Source organism: Neofelis nebulosa, chromosome 5, assembly GCF_028018385.1.
Source record: "Neofelis nebulosa isolate mNeoNeb1 chromosome 5, mNeoNeb1.pri, whole genome shotgun sequence".
In the NCBI taxonomy this organism is placed as follows: Eukaryota; Metazoa; Chordata; class Mammalia; order Carnivora; family Felidae; genus Neofelis; species Neofelis nebulosa.
Window position 1 is genome coordinate 15,373,232 of NC_080786.1, and position 17,099 is coordinate 15,390,330.

Here is a 17,099-nt window from a genome sequence, read left to right on the forward strand (position 1 = left end):
CTGTGGCATAATAAGCTAGCTCCTTGGACGTTTGGCAAAAGTTTTTTATTTTTTTGTTTGTGTGTGTAGACTGTGTGTAGATGAATGGCAGTGGTGGGCATTATGATTCGCCAGTACGCCTAGTGCAATAGCTATGGACCACCCTCTCAGAGAGCACTTATTTTCTTTGATGATAAAGTGAATTTCAACCTGGTTAAGCAACACTTCAAAGATAAAACCTACCTTTTTTACCATAGAACTCAGTTTCATACAAGGCAGCAGTTTTCCTCTTTGGCTCAAGATGTAACCATCCTTAATAGAAGAGAGTTCATCCATGTCTGGAGAGTCATTTTGCCAGTCCATTTCTATGGTGCAATGTTAGAAAACTCTTCCCTGGGAAAATGACATATGTCAACACTCATTCTACGTTAAATATGTCTCAGTGCTCTGGGAGAATTTATTACCCCAGCTGGGTAAACACTGTCCTCTCAGAGCTTGTGCCTGCCCCGGAGCTGCCTGGGGCTGGTACAGGGGGTGGAGGTTGCCAGATTGTCTGCTGGCTTGAGTATGAACAGGGATTGTTGTCAAGGCAGTTTCCAGAAAACCTGTTCACGCCCATTCACCTACAATCCTAAACTCAAGAGTGGTTCCTAAAAGGCTGTATACTCGAGTAGGGGGAGTGATCTCTAAAATTGGAGTTTCAACATAATTTTGTTGACAGGTAAGGTCACCGGTTGTGACTATCCATACACCTAGCTCCATTACCTTCTCAATGCTACTTGAAGGAAAGGCACTAGTGGGCTCTGATGACACGGGAGGGAAGCCAAGGAGACTCTATGTTTGTTATATTTAGGCACAAAGAAATCCAGATTGAGCTGCTGCCGTAAAAAATAAGTAAATGAAAAAAATATAGTAGTCACATACAACAAAAAAGAACAAAACAGATAAAAGACATGAAGAATCTATTGTAGAAGATGTTACCTTGAGTAAACAGAAAAACAAAAGCTTTATTTTTTTTATTTTTTATTTTTTTAAATTTTTTTTTTTCCAACGTTTTTTATTTATTTTTGGGACAGAGAGAGACAGAGCATGAATGGGGGAGGGGCAGAGAGAGAGGGAGACACAGAATCAGAAACAGGCTCCAGGCTCCGAGCCATCAGCCCAGAGCCTGACGCGGGGCTCGAACTCACGGACCGCGAGATCGTGACCTGGCTGAAGTCGGACGCTTAACCGACTGCGCCACCCAGGCGCCCCTATTTTTTATTTTTTATTTTTTAAATTTTTTTAACGTTTATTTATTTTTGAGACAGGGAGAGACAGTATGAACGGGGGAGGGTCAGAGAGAGAGGGAGACACAGAATCTGAAACAGGCTCCAGGCTCTGAGCTGTCAGCACAGAGCCTGATGCGGGGCTCGAACTCACCGACCGGACCGTAAGATCATGACCTGAGCCGAAGTCGGATGCTTAACCGACTGAGCCACCCAGGCACCCCACAAAAGCTTTATTTTATCAAAGATGTTAAACGGAACATGACATTTATGACCCGAGATTAAAGATGAGATGCTAGGACAACAGAAAGGGGAGGAGAGAGATTGCAGAGCTAGGGAAAAGGCAAGGACTGAATAATCCACAGAACTGAGATGTTCATCAGAGTACCAGACAGAAACTGGAATTAGTACAAGGAAGGGCAATCTTGAAAAAAATTGCACATAATGTGGAGGAAAAAGTCAAAGGAATGAGAACCATTAGAGAATGAAGGATATGGTTTGCAGAAGATGAGTTTTGAACTTGTGGATACTTGATATCCTGGGTTAAAGAATAGAGCAGAAGGAATAAAAAAAAATCAAAGATATAATAGAAGAGACCTTTACCAAAATAAGATTGGAATTTCTTGGAAAAAGAAAACTCAGAATGATGAAGACTGAAATGTAGTCAGGTGTGTTGATAGCAGCAGAATAGAGTTGAAAAACAAAGGTGGACATGTGGAGCAGTGGGGGAATGACAGTCTTTTCAATGAATAGTGCTGAGTCAGTTCAGTAACCATTAGGGGAGGAGGAAAGGAAGGATGGAAGGAAGGGGGAGAAGGAGGGAGGGAGGGAAGGAAGGAATGGAGGAAGGAAGGAAGGAAGGAGGGAGGGGGGGAAGAAGGAAGGGAAGGAGGGAAGGAAGGAGGGAAGGAAGGAAGGAAGGAAGGAAGGAAGGAAGGAAGGAAGGAAGGAAGGAAACAAAGGAAGGAAGGAAATGAAGAAAGAAAAAGGGGAAGGAAGGAAGAGAAAAGAACCCTTACCTCACACCACACTCAGAAATCCATTCTAGGTAGATTAGAAGGTGAAACAATAAAGATAACACAGGAGAAAACTTCACGACCTGGGAGAGGCAAACATTTCTTAAACAGGACCCACAAAGCACTGACCATGAAGGAAAATTGATAAATTGTGCATTAACTTTTCGTTTTCAGAGACAGAAATTTTGTTTCTGATCGTTCTTCCATCGGCAGCCTGTCGAGTGCAAATGCGGCAGGCAGAATCCAGCAGCTTCATTTGTCAGAAGACCTAAGCCCTCGGGAAATACAAGAAAATACTTTTTCTCTTCAAGCAGGTACCTATATAATACTATTATCTTATACTACTTGATACTGGTTAACATAGTGTTTTATTATTCTCTGTTATACAATTAGTGTGATAATATTAATTAGGCACAATCCATGTAGAAGTCTGAAACTTCCTGGTACTTGTGTTGGGCTTGCAGGTTAGCGATGCCACAAACTTTTCTCTCCCTTCCACATTCTGAACACATTGAGAAGTCAGCATAGAAGTCAGTTATAAAGAGAGCAGAATATTAGCTTTATTATCGGTACAGCTGGAGTAGAGAATTCAGCTTGCTATGTGGCCAGAATCATGGTTCCTATAGTTTCTAGATCTCAGAGCACCCTCCTTAAGGGAGACTGTACAATGCACATACTCGTTCCCTGGGGGCAAGGGAATGCCTTCCTTATTCCACGTGAGCTCCTAAAGAGAGGACAGAGCCTCTCTCGCCACACAAAAGCAGAAGCAAGAATGTATGCGCACACTTTTGGCAGTTTGGCACAGCCCCGAACAAGGTTCACACAAGGGCACCTGGCCTTTGCGACAAGTGGGGCTTCGGTGCTGCTGATCAAGCTGGGTGCCTTGCGGTGGCTAAGGAGGGGAGCAGAGAGGCACTGGTGGGTCAGCAGGAGGGCAGGCAGGTCCCAAGAGGAGAACAGATGTGGCATGGGGAGGACGAGAGGGGGTAGGAGAAAGGCAGGTGTTCTGTGCCCCCTAGTGTTTCCTCCTGAGGACTGGGGATGTTTCTTTGCAGGCATATGACGTCAGGGAAATAGGATCTTCTCCTCGAATTGCCATTTCTGCTTATTCTGAAGGCCTCCATCTCAGTATAAGGGCACTTGCTGGGGATTTCCAGTTTGAAGTCTTCCCAGGAAATGTAATCGAGCTGACATCAGAGTTCCTGGGATTTCTAGGCCTCTCTCAAAAAGTGGATGAGATCCCTGGTGCTAGAGGTCAGAGTGGCAGTTACCCCCATGTTTGGTGGTAGGCAGATTACTACCTGGGAAGGGGCACGGGGGGCCCTGGGGAGCTGGACGTATCCTATCCTATTTATTCATCACAGCGGCAGTAGTTACAGGGCATGTAGATATGCAGTATCTCACCAGACTGTACACTTAAGATATAGCTACTTCATACAGCTTGTTTTATACTCCAGTAAAAGGGAAACATTTTTAAAGTTCAAAACATAAGTGGTTAGAAGTAGGGTCTGAGTTTTTGCTCGACCCACTTGGATGGCCATGTGGCCTTGGACAAGTGCCTTCACCTCTGCAGACTTCAGTTTTGCTCATGTGAAAGAGTGATGGTCACCATGGTATCAGTGTTAGAGGGTTATCGTAGAATGATATGAGGATATACAGCATGCCTGTCGCCCAGTGCAGGGCTAGCACGAGGGTCGCATAAATGGTGCTGTAGGGTCAGCATATTTTTGGGAGACAAGAAGCAGTTCAGTACAGAACGTCACGGAAGGCTGCCATGGTGGCTATAAGGAGGCGGGAGGGGTAGTGCTCAGGGCGTGGGATTTAGCATCTGACACACTGCACTTGGACTTCTGGCCCCTGGCACTTACCAAGTTCTGTGGCCTGGTCTGTCAATCTTTGTGAGCCTCTGTTTTCTCATCAATCAAAACGGTAATCATAGTACATACTCGGATTATAAGGGTTAATTTGGATAATGTATTTAAAGTTCTCATTTAATCAACCATTGCAGAGGTATTTATTGAGCACCTGCTATGTGCCAGGCACACGCTGGGCACTGGGGATCATAATGGAGCCGCCTCCTGGTACACAGTAAGTGCTCAGTAAAAGGCGGCTGTGGCATGTACATGCACATGAATTACGTGGAGAGCAGAGTTAGGCACCCCTGAAAGTCAGCCGCCCTTCCCCCAGGGCCGTGCCTGAGGGAAAGGTACTGTTTTCTGAGGAGTGACTCCGCTAACAGAATTCCCCGCGGCGGTAGAATATCGAAGTAACAGTGTCCGGTGCAGTCAGTGAGGACAGACGGCGATCATTTGGTGGTTTTCCTTCCAGCCTGCTGTGCTGCCCTCACCGAGCTGGTGCTGAACGACACCAACGCCCATCAGGTGGTCCAGGTGAGAACGCTGCTCTCCAGGGTCCGGCTGCAGACCCCACCCGGCACCACTCGCGGACCACACCTCAGGGCAAACTCTGTATCCCCAGAACACAGCTTTTGGGATCCCATGCTGTGGTTTTCAAGTATTTTGATATGTCTTATTTAAGTTCTAGAACTCCATTTTATATTCCTTTTAATTTTTTATTTACTGTTTCTTTTTTAAGATTTTGTTTTCAAGTCATCTGCACACCCATCGTGGGGCTCAAAGTCACAACCCTGAGATCAAGTCCCAGGCTCCGCCGACGGAGCCAGCCAGGCGCCCCGAAAATTCCACTTTATATTCTTATTCTTCCTCCTTAAACTCACTTGGGTTTGAAAGAACTGCTCTGTATTTCATCTCTCATGCTTATTCATTTTCTTTATCTTTTTTTTTAAAGCTATTTTAGGGGCGCCCAGGTGGCTCAGTCGGTTAAGCGTCCGACTTCAGCTCAGGTCATTATCTCACGGTCCTTGAGTTTGAGCCCCGCGTCGGGCTCTGTGCTGACAGCTCAGAGCCTGGAGCCTGTTTCAGATTCTGTGTCTCCCTCTCTCTGACCCTCCCCCGTTCATGCTCTGTCTCTCTCTGTCTCAAAAATAAATAAATGTTAAAAAAAATTTTTAAAAAAATAAATAAAAGCTATTTTAAACCGCTTTAATTCTGGGTATATAGGATGCTATGAGTTGAGGATGATAGTCACTTGAACTAAGAGTATGTCAGGTTGTTCAGCTAGAGGTGACTAAAACACACACGCCAACAAAATGTTTATTGCCCAGAAACCAGTTTCACAAAGCTTGATTCATTAATCAGTCCACTACATATACAGTAGTATACACTACCCGACTTCATCTTCAAAATACATGAGAGGTAGTAAGAGATCAGATCACCAATGCTCAGAGTCCCGAGGGGAAACTCAGCAAACCAGGAGGCCGCGGGGGAGCAGGGCATATGGACTTGGTCACATTGAGGTTCAGTTCCTAATATCGTTACCCGGTGGCTTGGCCACTGGAAAAAAATGACTCAGCCTCTCTAATAGTTGGTTTTGTCATATATAAAGCAGGGAAATTATAGACAAATTCACAGAATAGCTATAAAGACCAAATGCATTAAGGCAGGTAAAGCTCTTCACAGTTATAATGTAAGTGCCCCCATATAACAGAGTTCAGTAAATTAAATATTTAATAGATAATCGAAAGGTAGCAGTAAGTTAGCACTTTTTGTTCATTCTGCCATGTGTATATTTGCATTAGAGTATAGAAGGATCACTTTCTATACTTTAGGCTTTTCATGCATAACCTTCATTTTTTAAATCTATTACTCTTGTTTCTTTTATTTTTTCCATTTTCTTTTCTACAATGATTTATCCATGTGTATTGTTTAATTACCAAACTATAAAGGGAGAAATTGTATTTCATAATCAGATATTTAAAAGGCAAAGTATAAAGATATTTGTATCCCTTTACTGTGTGCCTTTTTATCCCCTATTCTTTGTTTTTAAAATATTTAAGGGGAGCCTGGATGGCTCAGTTGGTTAAGCGTCCAACTCTTGGTTTTGGCTCAGGTCATGATCTCGTGGTTCATGGGACTGAACCCTGTGTTGGGCTCTATGCTAACAGTGTGGACCCTGCTTAGGATGTTCTCGCTCCCTTTCTCTGCCTCTCCCTTGCTCACTCTCTATCCCTCTCTGTCTCAAAATAATTAAACAAACATTAAAAAATGAAGTATTTAAATTACTTTAAATTGACATGCTTTATTATTTATGACTTTAAAGACAGCTGAAATTTTAAGATTGTGGCTCCAGTGTTTGGTGCTACGTTGACATATTTAATATTCCGCTATAAGTTTACACAAAGTTCCAAAATTATACTAATATTTCTTCTCTAATATTAATTTTTGAGATTGTTTAGTTGCTTCTTTGTGCTTGTGTTTCTTTATGGCATTGTCACTGTCACTGATAACATGGCCCTTTTATTCTTCCAGGAAAATGGTATATATACAATAGCAAAGTTAATTTTACCAAACAAACAAAAGAATGCAGCAAAAACTAATCTGTTACAGGTAATAAGCATGTCCATTGTTCTTTAATATCAAGTTACTGAAATCTGGGGAAACTTTAATAGTACAATCTGTAATTTTTAGCACTGGTCTCTGTACTGACCGTGAGGGAAAAATATCTGGTGAGGGAGGCTGGCATGAAAACAAATGCTGTAAAAACAATATAAAAGGCTTAACAGTTTCTCTGGGGTGGGAGGTGAATTAGGTGATTTTATTTATGTATTTCTTTGCTTATCAGTAAGTTCTATTTTTTCAAAACATGGAATACTTGCTTACATATCGGAAAATTGTAAGAGGAAATCGATATTCCATCTTTAAGCATGGACCACAGTCAGTAACACTTCACCCTTACAAAGGAAGGCCTGTGAAATGGATCTTGGTGGATGAGAAGAGACTTGCTAAGTCAATAAGGAGATATGAGTGGGGCAGCCATGGCATCTGCTACAGGGTGGAAAGGCATTCTGCACAGAGGGAACACCATGTGCAAAGTGCGAGGGCCTGGCAGCTTAGAGTGTGCTTAGGCTGCTGGGTGGGGCTGGGGTGCATGGTCAGGGGAGGGGCATGAGGCCTCGCGTGCGGGTAAGAAGGGGGCACGTTACTGCAGTGTCCTGTGTGCGTCGGGGGACACTGTCCCCGAAGGCACTGGAAAGATAAAATCCGGTTTAAAATAAGCCTTTGCAGTACTTGCAGATCACATTCCCCCCATGCCATTTAGAAAAGGAAATAAGACACCACGTTTGCCTCCATTCTGACTGAAGAGCTCCCACCCAGAATGACAGTCAAGACTAGCAGAGAATTCTTGGTGGTATCTGTGGGCTGGCAGGCAGAAGTTTTGGAGAGTTACCCGTGACGACGGACAGGAGCGGGACTTAATTTCCTTGGTGCACCACAGGCGTGTGGACGTGATGCTGGGCAGCAGATTAAATCAAACCCATCGTGCAGATGCATTTTGTTAAGCCAGGAGAGGGTTTTTAAAACTTCAAATTGAAATGGTTTTTGAGGAACATTTGTGTCCTCCTTTCTCACTGCCTCCACTGCCCTCCACCAGGCTCTTTAACATCATTGTGTTGTCTGCCTGGCTTCTCTGGGCAAGTTTATTTGTCACCCTTCTGTATTCAGACCACTAATTTTACGAAGGATTCCACGTTCGAGTTCAGCAGACCTCGATCACCCAGTGGTGGCCTATTATACAGGCCCAACTGCAGGCCGGGGGCTCTCTGGTTTTTTTCTTGGCATTGCACACTGTCAGACATTTAGACATTTATTTTTCTTTGGTAAAGTCTCACAGGCCTCTTTCTGAGTGTTCTCGGGAGTTACTGTAGATTGTTCTATTTGGGGAACGCTTAAGACTCTTTACTCAAGAGACCAATTTGTCAAGTTTGAGTCCAGTGTGCCTGTGGCTATTTTTATATGTCATCATTTCGAGTGTTTATTTTCTCATAGAAGCCATATAAATATCGAGGCATACATAGCAGGCTAGAAACAAAATAAACCTTGAGCTCCTGAAAATCTTTGGATGTTTGGTTTTCTCAGAGTAGGAATTTTATTTCTGGTCTCTGTTCATTTTGTACTTTCTAGAAAGGAATTAATGGCAAGTCCTGAGTGAAACAAGGCCAGCGTCATAGTGTTCTACACCATAAATGCTTTCTTAAAGCATGAGACTTACCCCAGGTATTGATGGATTTCATTTTCAGTCCTAAGCTTTGTCTCCCATGTAGGCCAGCCACTCACTCACAGTAAAGCCACTGTAATGTTTAGTTCATGATAATGTTATCCTGGAAATGTTTTCATTTGTCGAGCTACCATTTAAGAATCGCATATCCTTTTATTTTCCAGTGTTACGCGTTCAGAGCATTGAGGTTTCTATTCAGTATGGAAAGAAACAGACCACTCTTTAAAAGGTATGAGCTTAGAGAAATTTAAGTGACCAGCGGTCATGAGATCGACCTGTTTGCACACACCTGATTTAGATGCAAACAGTAAGAGAGGAATGAGTCAGTACGTAGAACATGTATTTTCAGATTTTCTAGAATCCACAGATAACACAGAATTACCCTAGTGATATCTTAACACTGAAAGTGAAGTAAATGCGGAAGAAAGAGAAGGAATCAATCACTCTATCAATCCAACTTTTCTTAATTACTCTGACTGCTATGAGTTTTAGTTTTCCTTTTTTCTTTTTTTTGGGACATTAACATTTTATTTTATTATTTTTTTATATGAAAATTTTTGTCAAATTGGTTTCCATACAACACCCAGTGCTCATCCCAACAGGTGCCCTTCTCAATGCTCATCACCCACCCTCCTCTCCCTCCCCCACCCTCCATCAACCCTGATTGTTCTCAGTTTTTAAGAGTCTCTTATGCTTTGGCTCTCTCCCACTCTAACCTCTTTTTTTTTTTTTTTCCTTCCCCTCCTCCATGGTCTTCTGTTAAGTTTCTCAGGATCCACATAGGAGTGAAACCATATGGTATCTGTCTTTCTCTGTATGGCTTATTTCACTTAGCATAACACTCTCCAGTTCCATCCACGTTGCTACAAAAGGCCATATTTCATTCTTTCTCATTGCCAAGAAGTATTCCATTGTGTATATAAACCACAATTTCTTTTTTATTTTTTTTATTTAAAAAAAAATTTTTTGGGGCGCCTGGGTGGCGCAGTCGGTTAAGCGTCCGACTTCAGCCAGGTCACGATCTCGCGGTCCGTGAGTTCGAGCCCCGCGTCAGGCTCTGGGCTGATGGCTCGGAGCCTGGAGCCTGTTTCCGGTTCTGTGTCTCCCTCTCTCTCTGCCCCTCCCCCGTTCATGCTATGTCTCTCTCTCTCCCAAAAATAAATAAAAAACGTTGAAAAAAAAAATTAAAAAAAAAAAAAAAAAAAAAAATTTTTTTTAACGTTTATTTATTTTTGACACAGAGAGAGACACAGCATGAACGGGGGAGGGTCAGAGAGAGAGGGAGACACAGAATCTGAAACAGGCTCCAGGCTCTGAGCCATCAGCACAGAGCCTGACACGGGGCTTGAACTCACGAACCGCGAGATCATGACCTGAGCCGAAGTCGGACGCTTAACCGACTGAGCCACCCAGGCGCCCCTAAACCACAATTTCTTTATCCATTCATCAGTTGATGGACATTTAGGCTCTTTCCATAATTTGCACACACCTGATATTATCTGTGGGCTTTTCATAAACATTGGGGTACAAGTGCCCCTATGCAGCAGCACTCCTGTATCCCTTGGGTAGATTCCTAGCAGTGCTGTTGCTGGGTCATAGGGTACATCTATTTTTAATTTTTTGAGGAACCTCTACACTGTTTTCCAGAGCGGCTGCACCAGTTTGTATTCCCACCAACAGTGCGAGAGGGTTCCCGTTTCTCCACATCCTCTCCAGCATCTATAATCTCCTGATTTGTGCATTTTGGCCACTCTGACTGGCGTGAGGTGATATCTGAGTGTGGTTTTGATTTGTGTTTCCCTGATGAGAAGCGACGTTGAGCATCTTTTCATGTGCCTGTTGGCCATCTAGATATCTTCTTTTTTTTTTTTTTTATTTTTTTTTTTCAACGTTTATTTATTTTTGGGACAGAGAGAGACAGACAGAGCATGAACGGGGGAGGGACAGAGAGAGAGGGAGACACAGAATCGGAAACAGGCTCCAGGCTCTGAGCCATCAGCCCAGAGCCTGATGCGGGGCTCGAACTCACGGACCGTGAGATCGCGACCTGGCTGAAGTCAGACGCTCAACCGACTGCGCCACCCAGGCGCCCCTAGATATCTTCTTTAGAGAAGTGTCTATTCATGTTTTCTGGCCATTTCTTCACTGGATTATTTGTTTTTCGGGTGTGGAGTTTGGTGAGTTCTTTATAGATTTTGGATATTAGCCCTTTATCTGATACGTCATTTGGAAATATCTTTTCCCATTCTGTCAGTTGCCTTTTAGTTTTGTTGATTGTTTCCTTTGCAGTGCAGAAGCTTTTTATCTTCATGAGGTCCCAATAGTTCATTTTTGCTTTTAATTCCCTTGCCTTTGGAGATGTGTCAAGTAAGAAACTGCTGCGGCTGAGGTCAGAGAGGTTTTTTCCTGTTTTCTCCTCTAGGGTTTTGATGGTTTCCTGTCTCACATTCAGGTCCTTTATCCATTTTGAGTTTATTTTTGTGAATGGTGTGAGAAAGTGGTCTAGTTTCAATCTTCTGCATATTGCTGTCCAGTTCTCCCAGCACCATTTGTTAAAGAGACTGTCTTTTTTCCATTGGATATTCTTTCCTGCTTTGTCAAAGATTAGTTGGCCATACGTTTGTGGGTCTAGTTCTGGGTTTTCTATTCTATTCCGTTGGTCTATGTGTCTGTTTTTGTGCCAATACCATGCTGTCTTGATGTTTACAGCTTTGTAGTAGAGGCTAAAGTCTGGGATTGTGATGCCTCCCACTTTGTTCTTCTCCTTCAATATTACTTTGGCTATTCGGGGCCTTTTGTGGTTCCATACAAATTTTAGGATTGCTTGTTCTAGCTTCGAGAAGAATGCTGGTGCAATTTTGATTGGGATCGCATTGATTGTGTAGATTGCCTTGGGTAGTATTGACATTTTAACAATATTTATTCTTCCAACCCATGAGCACGGAATGTTTTTCCATTTCTTTGTGTCTTCTTCAATTTCCTTTCTATAGTTTTCAGCATACAGATCTTTTACATCTTTGGTTAGGTTTATTCCTAGGTATTTTAGGATTCTTGGTGCAGTTATGAATGGGATAAGTTTATTTGTCTTTCTGTTGCTTCATTATCAGTGTATAAGAATGCAACTGATTTCTGTACATTGATTTTGTATCCTGCAACTTTGCTGAATTATGTATCAGTTCTAGCAGACTTTTGGTGGAGTCTGTCGGGTTTTCCATGTATGATATCACGTCATCTGCAAAAAGCGAAAGCTTGACTTCATCTTTGCCAATTTTGATGCCTTTGATTTCCTTTTGTTGTCTGATTTCTGATGCTAGAACTTCCAACACTATGTTAAACAACAGTGGTGAGCGTGGACATCCCTGTAGTATTCCTGATCTCAGGGGAAAAGCTCTCAGTTTTTCCCCATTGAGGATGATATTATCTGTGGGCTTTTCATAAATGGCTTTTATGATGTTTAAATATGTTCCTTCTATCCCGACTTTCTTGAGGGTTTTTATTAAAAAAGGATGCTGAATTTTGTCAAATTCTTTTTCTGTATCGATTGACAGGATCATATGGTTCTTATCTTTTCTTTTATTAATGTGATGTATCACATTGATTGATTTGCGAATGTTGAACCAGCCCCGCAGCCCAGGAACGAATCCCACTTGATCATGGTGAATCATTCTTTTGATATGCTATTGCATTCGATTTGCTAGTATCTTGTTGAGTTAACATTTTAAATGGATGACATGAAAATATATGCCTGTTCTTATGCATTCAGAAATGCCAAAGTTGGTCTAATCCTTTGCTCTTAATCCATAGAAAAAGTATTTGTCTGGATGTCTTTCATAGGGTAGGTGCTCATTTGAAGGGGAACGGGCTGGGTGTTCTTGGCTCAGGAGGCTGTGCTGGTGAGCGTGACAGAAACATCACCCCCTTGGGAAGAAAACAGTCTCCTACATGTGTGGTCTGCCTGGCATTGTATCGGGCAGGCTGGCCAAAATCATAGGCCCAAGTTCTTACTAGGATTCTATTGTTAAACGGCAGAACAGAAATAAGAGCTTACGTTAATATAATGCCTTTTGTTCAGAAGCGTTGGAACATTTTATGTTGTTACTTTATTTACAAATGATTCTTGAATTTGAGGGAAGAAAAGTGAGTAAAATTATTATAACCTTTTATTTCAAGGCCCTAAACCCTTCATTTTTGTGGACTTAAAAGATTTTACTAAGCCCTTGAAACCAGTACGTTGGAAAGGATGCATAAATCTCTCCATTTTTTTTTTCATTTACCTGTATTTTTATTTTATTTTCATGAAACATTTAACAATGGGGTTAGTATTTACCTCCTAGGGTTAACATGAGGACTGAATCAAATGGCATTTATGTAAGTGTTCAGCACTCCATAAACACCCCATAAACATTCCTTCCCCAAATGTTAATGCCTGCACCCCTAAATATCTCACAAATAAGGTCTTTGTATAACCTGTATCATAACATGAGATCTGCTCTCTTAACAAATTTTCAAGTGTACAGCCCAGTATTGTCAATTGTAAGCACAGTGTTGTATCTCTAGAAACTTTCCTCTCTGGTGGCTTTTCCTTATCCCTTAAGAACTGTAGTTCTAGTTCATTTTTGTGAGATACGCTGTTGAGTACTATTTGCCCCCGCTTTGTTGATATCCTAAGGAAGTTAAATTTGCTTGATGTAATGAATCTGTGAATGGGTTAGCTCCCAAAGGGAAGGAATGAGGAACAGTTACCAAGACCTACATGAAGTGTATGTGTGTGCATTTTCCCTGTAGGCTTTTTCCCACCGACCTGTTTGAGATCTTCATCGATATAGGACATTATGTTCGTGATATCAGTGCTTATGAAGAATTGGTATCCAAGTTGAATTTGTTAGTGGTAAGTCCTGAGTTTCAAATACTTGTGAAGGCTGCTGTGTGGGCAGGATGCAAATTATCATAGTGCCCATTTCCTTGGTTTTTTTTTGGTTAGGATGATGAACTGAAGCAAATTGCTGAAAATATTGAAAGCATCAATCAGAATAAAGCTCCTTTGAAATACATAGGCAACTATGCAGTTCTGGATCATCTTGGAAGTGGGGCTTTCGGCTGTGTTTACAAGGTGACGTTGCCCTTGGAGAACACTTCTCTGACCTTCCCAAGCAAACCAGATATCCCACTTGCACACACCCATGCAACCGGATTGACGCCCTCATTATTGGAAAATAGATACGAAAATTAGATTTTTGCCCATCAGATAGCTGTACTGATGTTATCTCAGTACAGCTCTCAGCTCTAGAAATTGGCCACTGGTCTTTGAAGACAAGAGTCATTATTAATGTCTCACCAAAAAATAGTAAAAATGGCTTGTCCTAGTGCATGACACTTTCTCTAAATTCACACCAGAGTTTTCGATAGGTTCCCGGTAAAATCCTACTGAATGGTGCAGACCGCCCAGGAGAGAACCAGTTTTTTGAATTGAGTTTAAGGTACATACAAATAAAATTGTAAAAGTTCTGTTGCTTATTTAGGTTATTTAGATTCCTTGGTTGAATCATGTGACTTATTAATCTATCTCTTTTCCCCCTTTCTACCCCCACTTTATTATTATTTTTATTTTATTTTATTTTGTTTTATTTTATTTATTTTATTTTATTTTATTTTATTTTATTTTATTTTATTTTATTTTATTTTTTGGTCTTATTTTAGGTTAGAAAGCGTAGTGGTCAAAATCTTTTGGCAATGAAAGAGGTCAATTTACATAACCCAGCATTTGGAAAGGATAAAAAAGATCGAGACAGCAGTGTAAAGAATATTGTTTCTGAATTAACCATAATTAAAGAGCAGGTAAGTGCTTTTCTTGTTTATGAAGATATGTACCTTACCTAAATGTCATCAGTAGAGTTCTTGTGCTATTCTTGTCCATGCTATTTAAGAACTGGTTCTGTTTAAAATAATTGACATTGAAGTGGTAACATTTTAGTTAGATTTTTCTCCTAAGGCTTGACATTGAACCACAGAAAGACTTTCTGGAGTTTATATCAAGGTTTGGGGTGCAGAATGACTGAGTTTACAAGAGAATGCCTCATAAATGAAACATCCTTCTTTTTAAATTGCAAGCATATCCGTTTCCTTCTCATTAGAGTAGAGAATATTTGGTTACTTAGTTACATGCATAAGCATATGACTAACAGTTCCCTGACTTTTGTCAAGTGGAATCAAGCTGTTAACATTCTTCAAATACAGCTTATTAAATCTAAAAGTAGATTTCCAAGATGCGTTATTATTTATTGGTATGAGTTGAATATTCTGACATAATGTAACAACTCAATTAACTATCATTATGAAGGTGTGTTTGGGGAGAAAGAATAAACATGTCAGAAGAGAAGTGAGGTTGGATTTTGTGATCCCAGAATACATGGGTTTCTTTTTCAGCTTTCCTTATTTATACATTCATTGTGGATCCTGTTCATTTATAACTCCTGTGGAGAACCACCAGCTTCACTGCGTTGTGTTCTCCATGAGTTAAGTTTGTACAGTGTCTGTGCTGGGACCTAAAGATCATTAAATATATCTGATCTTTATTCACTGCAATCTGTAGTTCTTCTCCAGTTCACAAATTACAGTAAATACTATCATCAATAGACCGGATTCTAAGAAGCCAGTGTTGGCTCATGTTGAGGGCACCTTCATCTTTGGCAGTGTGCTGTCTCTAGCACAAGGCTGGAGCATGGCTTTTGCTGTAAGCTGATTTAGTACCGTCATTGGAACTCCGATCTGGATACAGTCCTGGCCAGTGAGCTAGGCTCCAGAATATGACTCTTTTGCTTACCTGGCCCCTTATTGTTTAAAATCTGCTGGCCACTTGAGAGTTGATGAGGCAGATGTTGTTTTAGCACATTTCCTAAGAAAAGAAAATGTCCAGGCGGGGACACTTAAGAGGCACGTGTTTGGACTTTGAGATAACTCAAAATTGTACAGTTGCACTCTTACCAGAGGCCTGAACCAATGGAAAGGATAGTAAATAACCCTGAGTCCTAAAAGGAAGAGGGGATAGCAGACAGAAGTGACAGAAATGGAACTAGAAAAGGAGAGTATATTTTTTAAGATTAAGACTAAGCTGCAGTAAGAAAGAGGCTCCGCAATACATTGGCTTAAACAAGAGGTCTCACAATGCAACGGGCTATTTCTCTTTGATGTAACAATCCAGAGTGAGTGGACCAGGTTGGGAATGTTCTCCGTTCCACGCAGTCATCTGGGGGATGTTGGCTCTTCCTCTCTTACTGTGCTGCTGCCTCCTAGGGCATTCATTGTCTTCATCTGTAGGGTTGAAACTACCACAGGCATGTTCACATCCAAAGAGGGAAGAGGAAGAGCGTGAGGGTCGGGGCATTCCCAACGTTTAGGACTCAGACCCAGGAGCACACGTTTCCCCTTACATACCCTTGGTGCGAACTTAGTGATAGTCCCTCTCATGGCTACAGGAGAGGCTGAGAGATACAATCTCTTGGGAAGCCATGTTCCACTAGAACTCAATTGCATTGGAGGATTGGGCGGGTAGGAGTTTGGTGGACAGTTATGAGATTCCCCTTCAAAAAAGCAAGAAGAAAGACCAAAAAGAAATGCAAGCCATTTATAAGTGAAATGAAATGTCAACAATTCTGAGATAAAAGAAATTTCGGTTTGCCTAGAAACTTAAATTATAAAAAAGCAACTATGAACATTTTATATACTTGTAGAAAATGAAAGTTTTGAAAAAGCAGAATTTTCATGTGATATCCTGAGGTAAACCTACATCAGAGAGAAATTGTAGGGGCATCTGTGTGGCTCAGTTGGTTTACCAACTCTTTATTTTGGCTCGGGTCATGATCTCACTGTTGTGGGGTCGAGCCCCACATCGGGCTCTGAGCTGACACTGTGGAGCCTGCTTGGGATTCTTTCTCTCCCTCTCTCTCTGCCCCTCCCCTGCATACTTTCTCTCTCAGAATACATAAATAAACATTACAATAACAAGAGAGAAATTGCACTGAAAGCTTCTTGAAAGTGGCAAGGAAGACTTCACTCGAGACTATTGAGATAGAAGTCAAACTATGGCAACAGGGGAGAGAGATTGAGCTCAACTCCAAATACAACAGCAATAGCTAGTATTTACAACCAACAGGCCAGGTGAGGGGGGTGAATAGATGGAAAATTACCCCAAAGAACTTCCTAAGCTATCAAAGATGGGGTGATGAGGAACTTGATTGGGTATCAGGAGTGGGGAGATTCTTGCTAACCTGACTTGGCAGGATTCTTGATGAAACAAAGCAGGGCAAGAATGAGGCCTAGTCAAGAAGAGGGCTTAGAGAAACCTGACTAAAGTTTGGCCAAGAAGGGAGTCCTTGCCAACTATTATAATTTAAATGGAGTTAGTAAGTCTTAGATTATTTCAGTTTCATACTAACCAGTTTGGAGAGCATAGAAAGACACAAAATGTAAATAGAAACAAACAGTATATATAAATATTTAAGTGGTAAGGAGTGGTAAGGAACAATGGGATACATATTCAACACAAATTCCTTCATTTCTGTTTCTTCTCAATGCAGTGTGTGCGTGGTGTTTGAATGGGGAGAGCTAAATGAATTCTTCACGTTACTTTGAGTTCTAAAATTTACCTAAAATGTTAAATTAGGTGATAAAACACCATCAGTTTTTATTTTTATTTGATAAAAGG

At 41.4% G+C, this 17,099-nt stretch overlaps 1 protein-coding gene across 22 annotated transcripts in view; it reads left to right on the forward strand.

Moving 5' to 3' along the window:
• Positions 1–17,099, forward strand: part of NEK10 (NIMA related kinase 10) — a 224,029-nt gene that overhangs the window by 51,323 nt on the left and 155,607 nt on the right. For 20 of the 22 annotated variants that reach the window (XR_009261689.1, XR_009261690.1, XR_009261688.1 and 17 more), the window contains 7 exons: positions 2,438–2,577; positions 4,592–4,653; positions 6,652–6,729; positions 8,563–8,627; positions 13,184–13,286; positions 13,380–13,508; positions 14,096–14,233. Coding sequence is in view for 19 of the 22 variants with exons in the window: in XM_058729687.1 (XP_058585670.1) it covers positions 2,438–2,577; positions 4,592–4,653; positions 6,652–6,729; positions 8,563–8,627; positions 13,184–13,286; positions 13,380–13,508; positions 14,096–14,233 (715 nt within the window). In the remaining 3 variants the exon portion in view is untranslated. Of the gene's footprint in view, positions 1–2,437; positions 2,578–4,591; positions 4,654–6,651; positions 6,730–8,296; positions 8,398–8,562; positions 8,628–13,183; positions 13,287–13,379; positions 13,509–14,095; positions 14,234–17,099 lie in introns of those variants that run through there. The other 2 variants (XM_058729688.1, XM_058729700.1) reach the window with 2 other exon arrangements.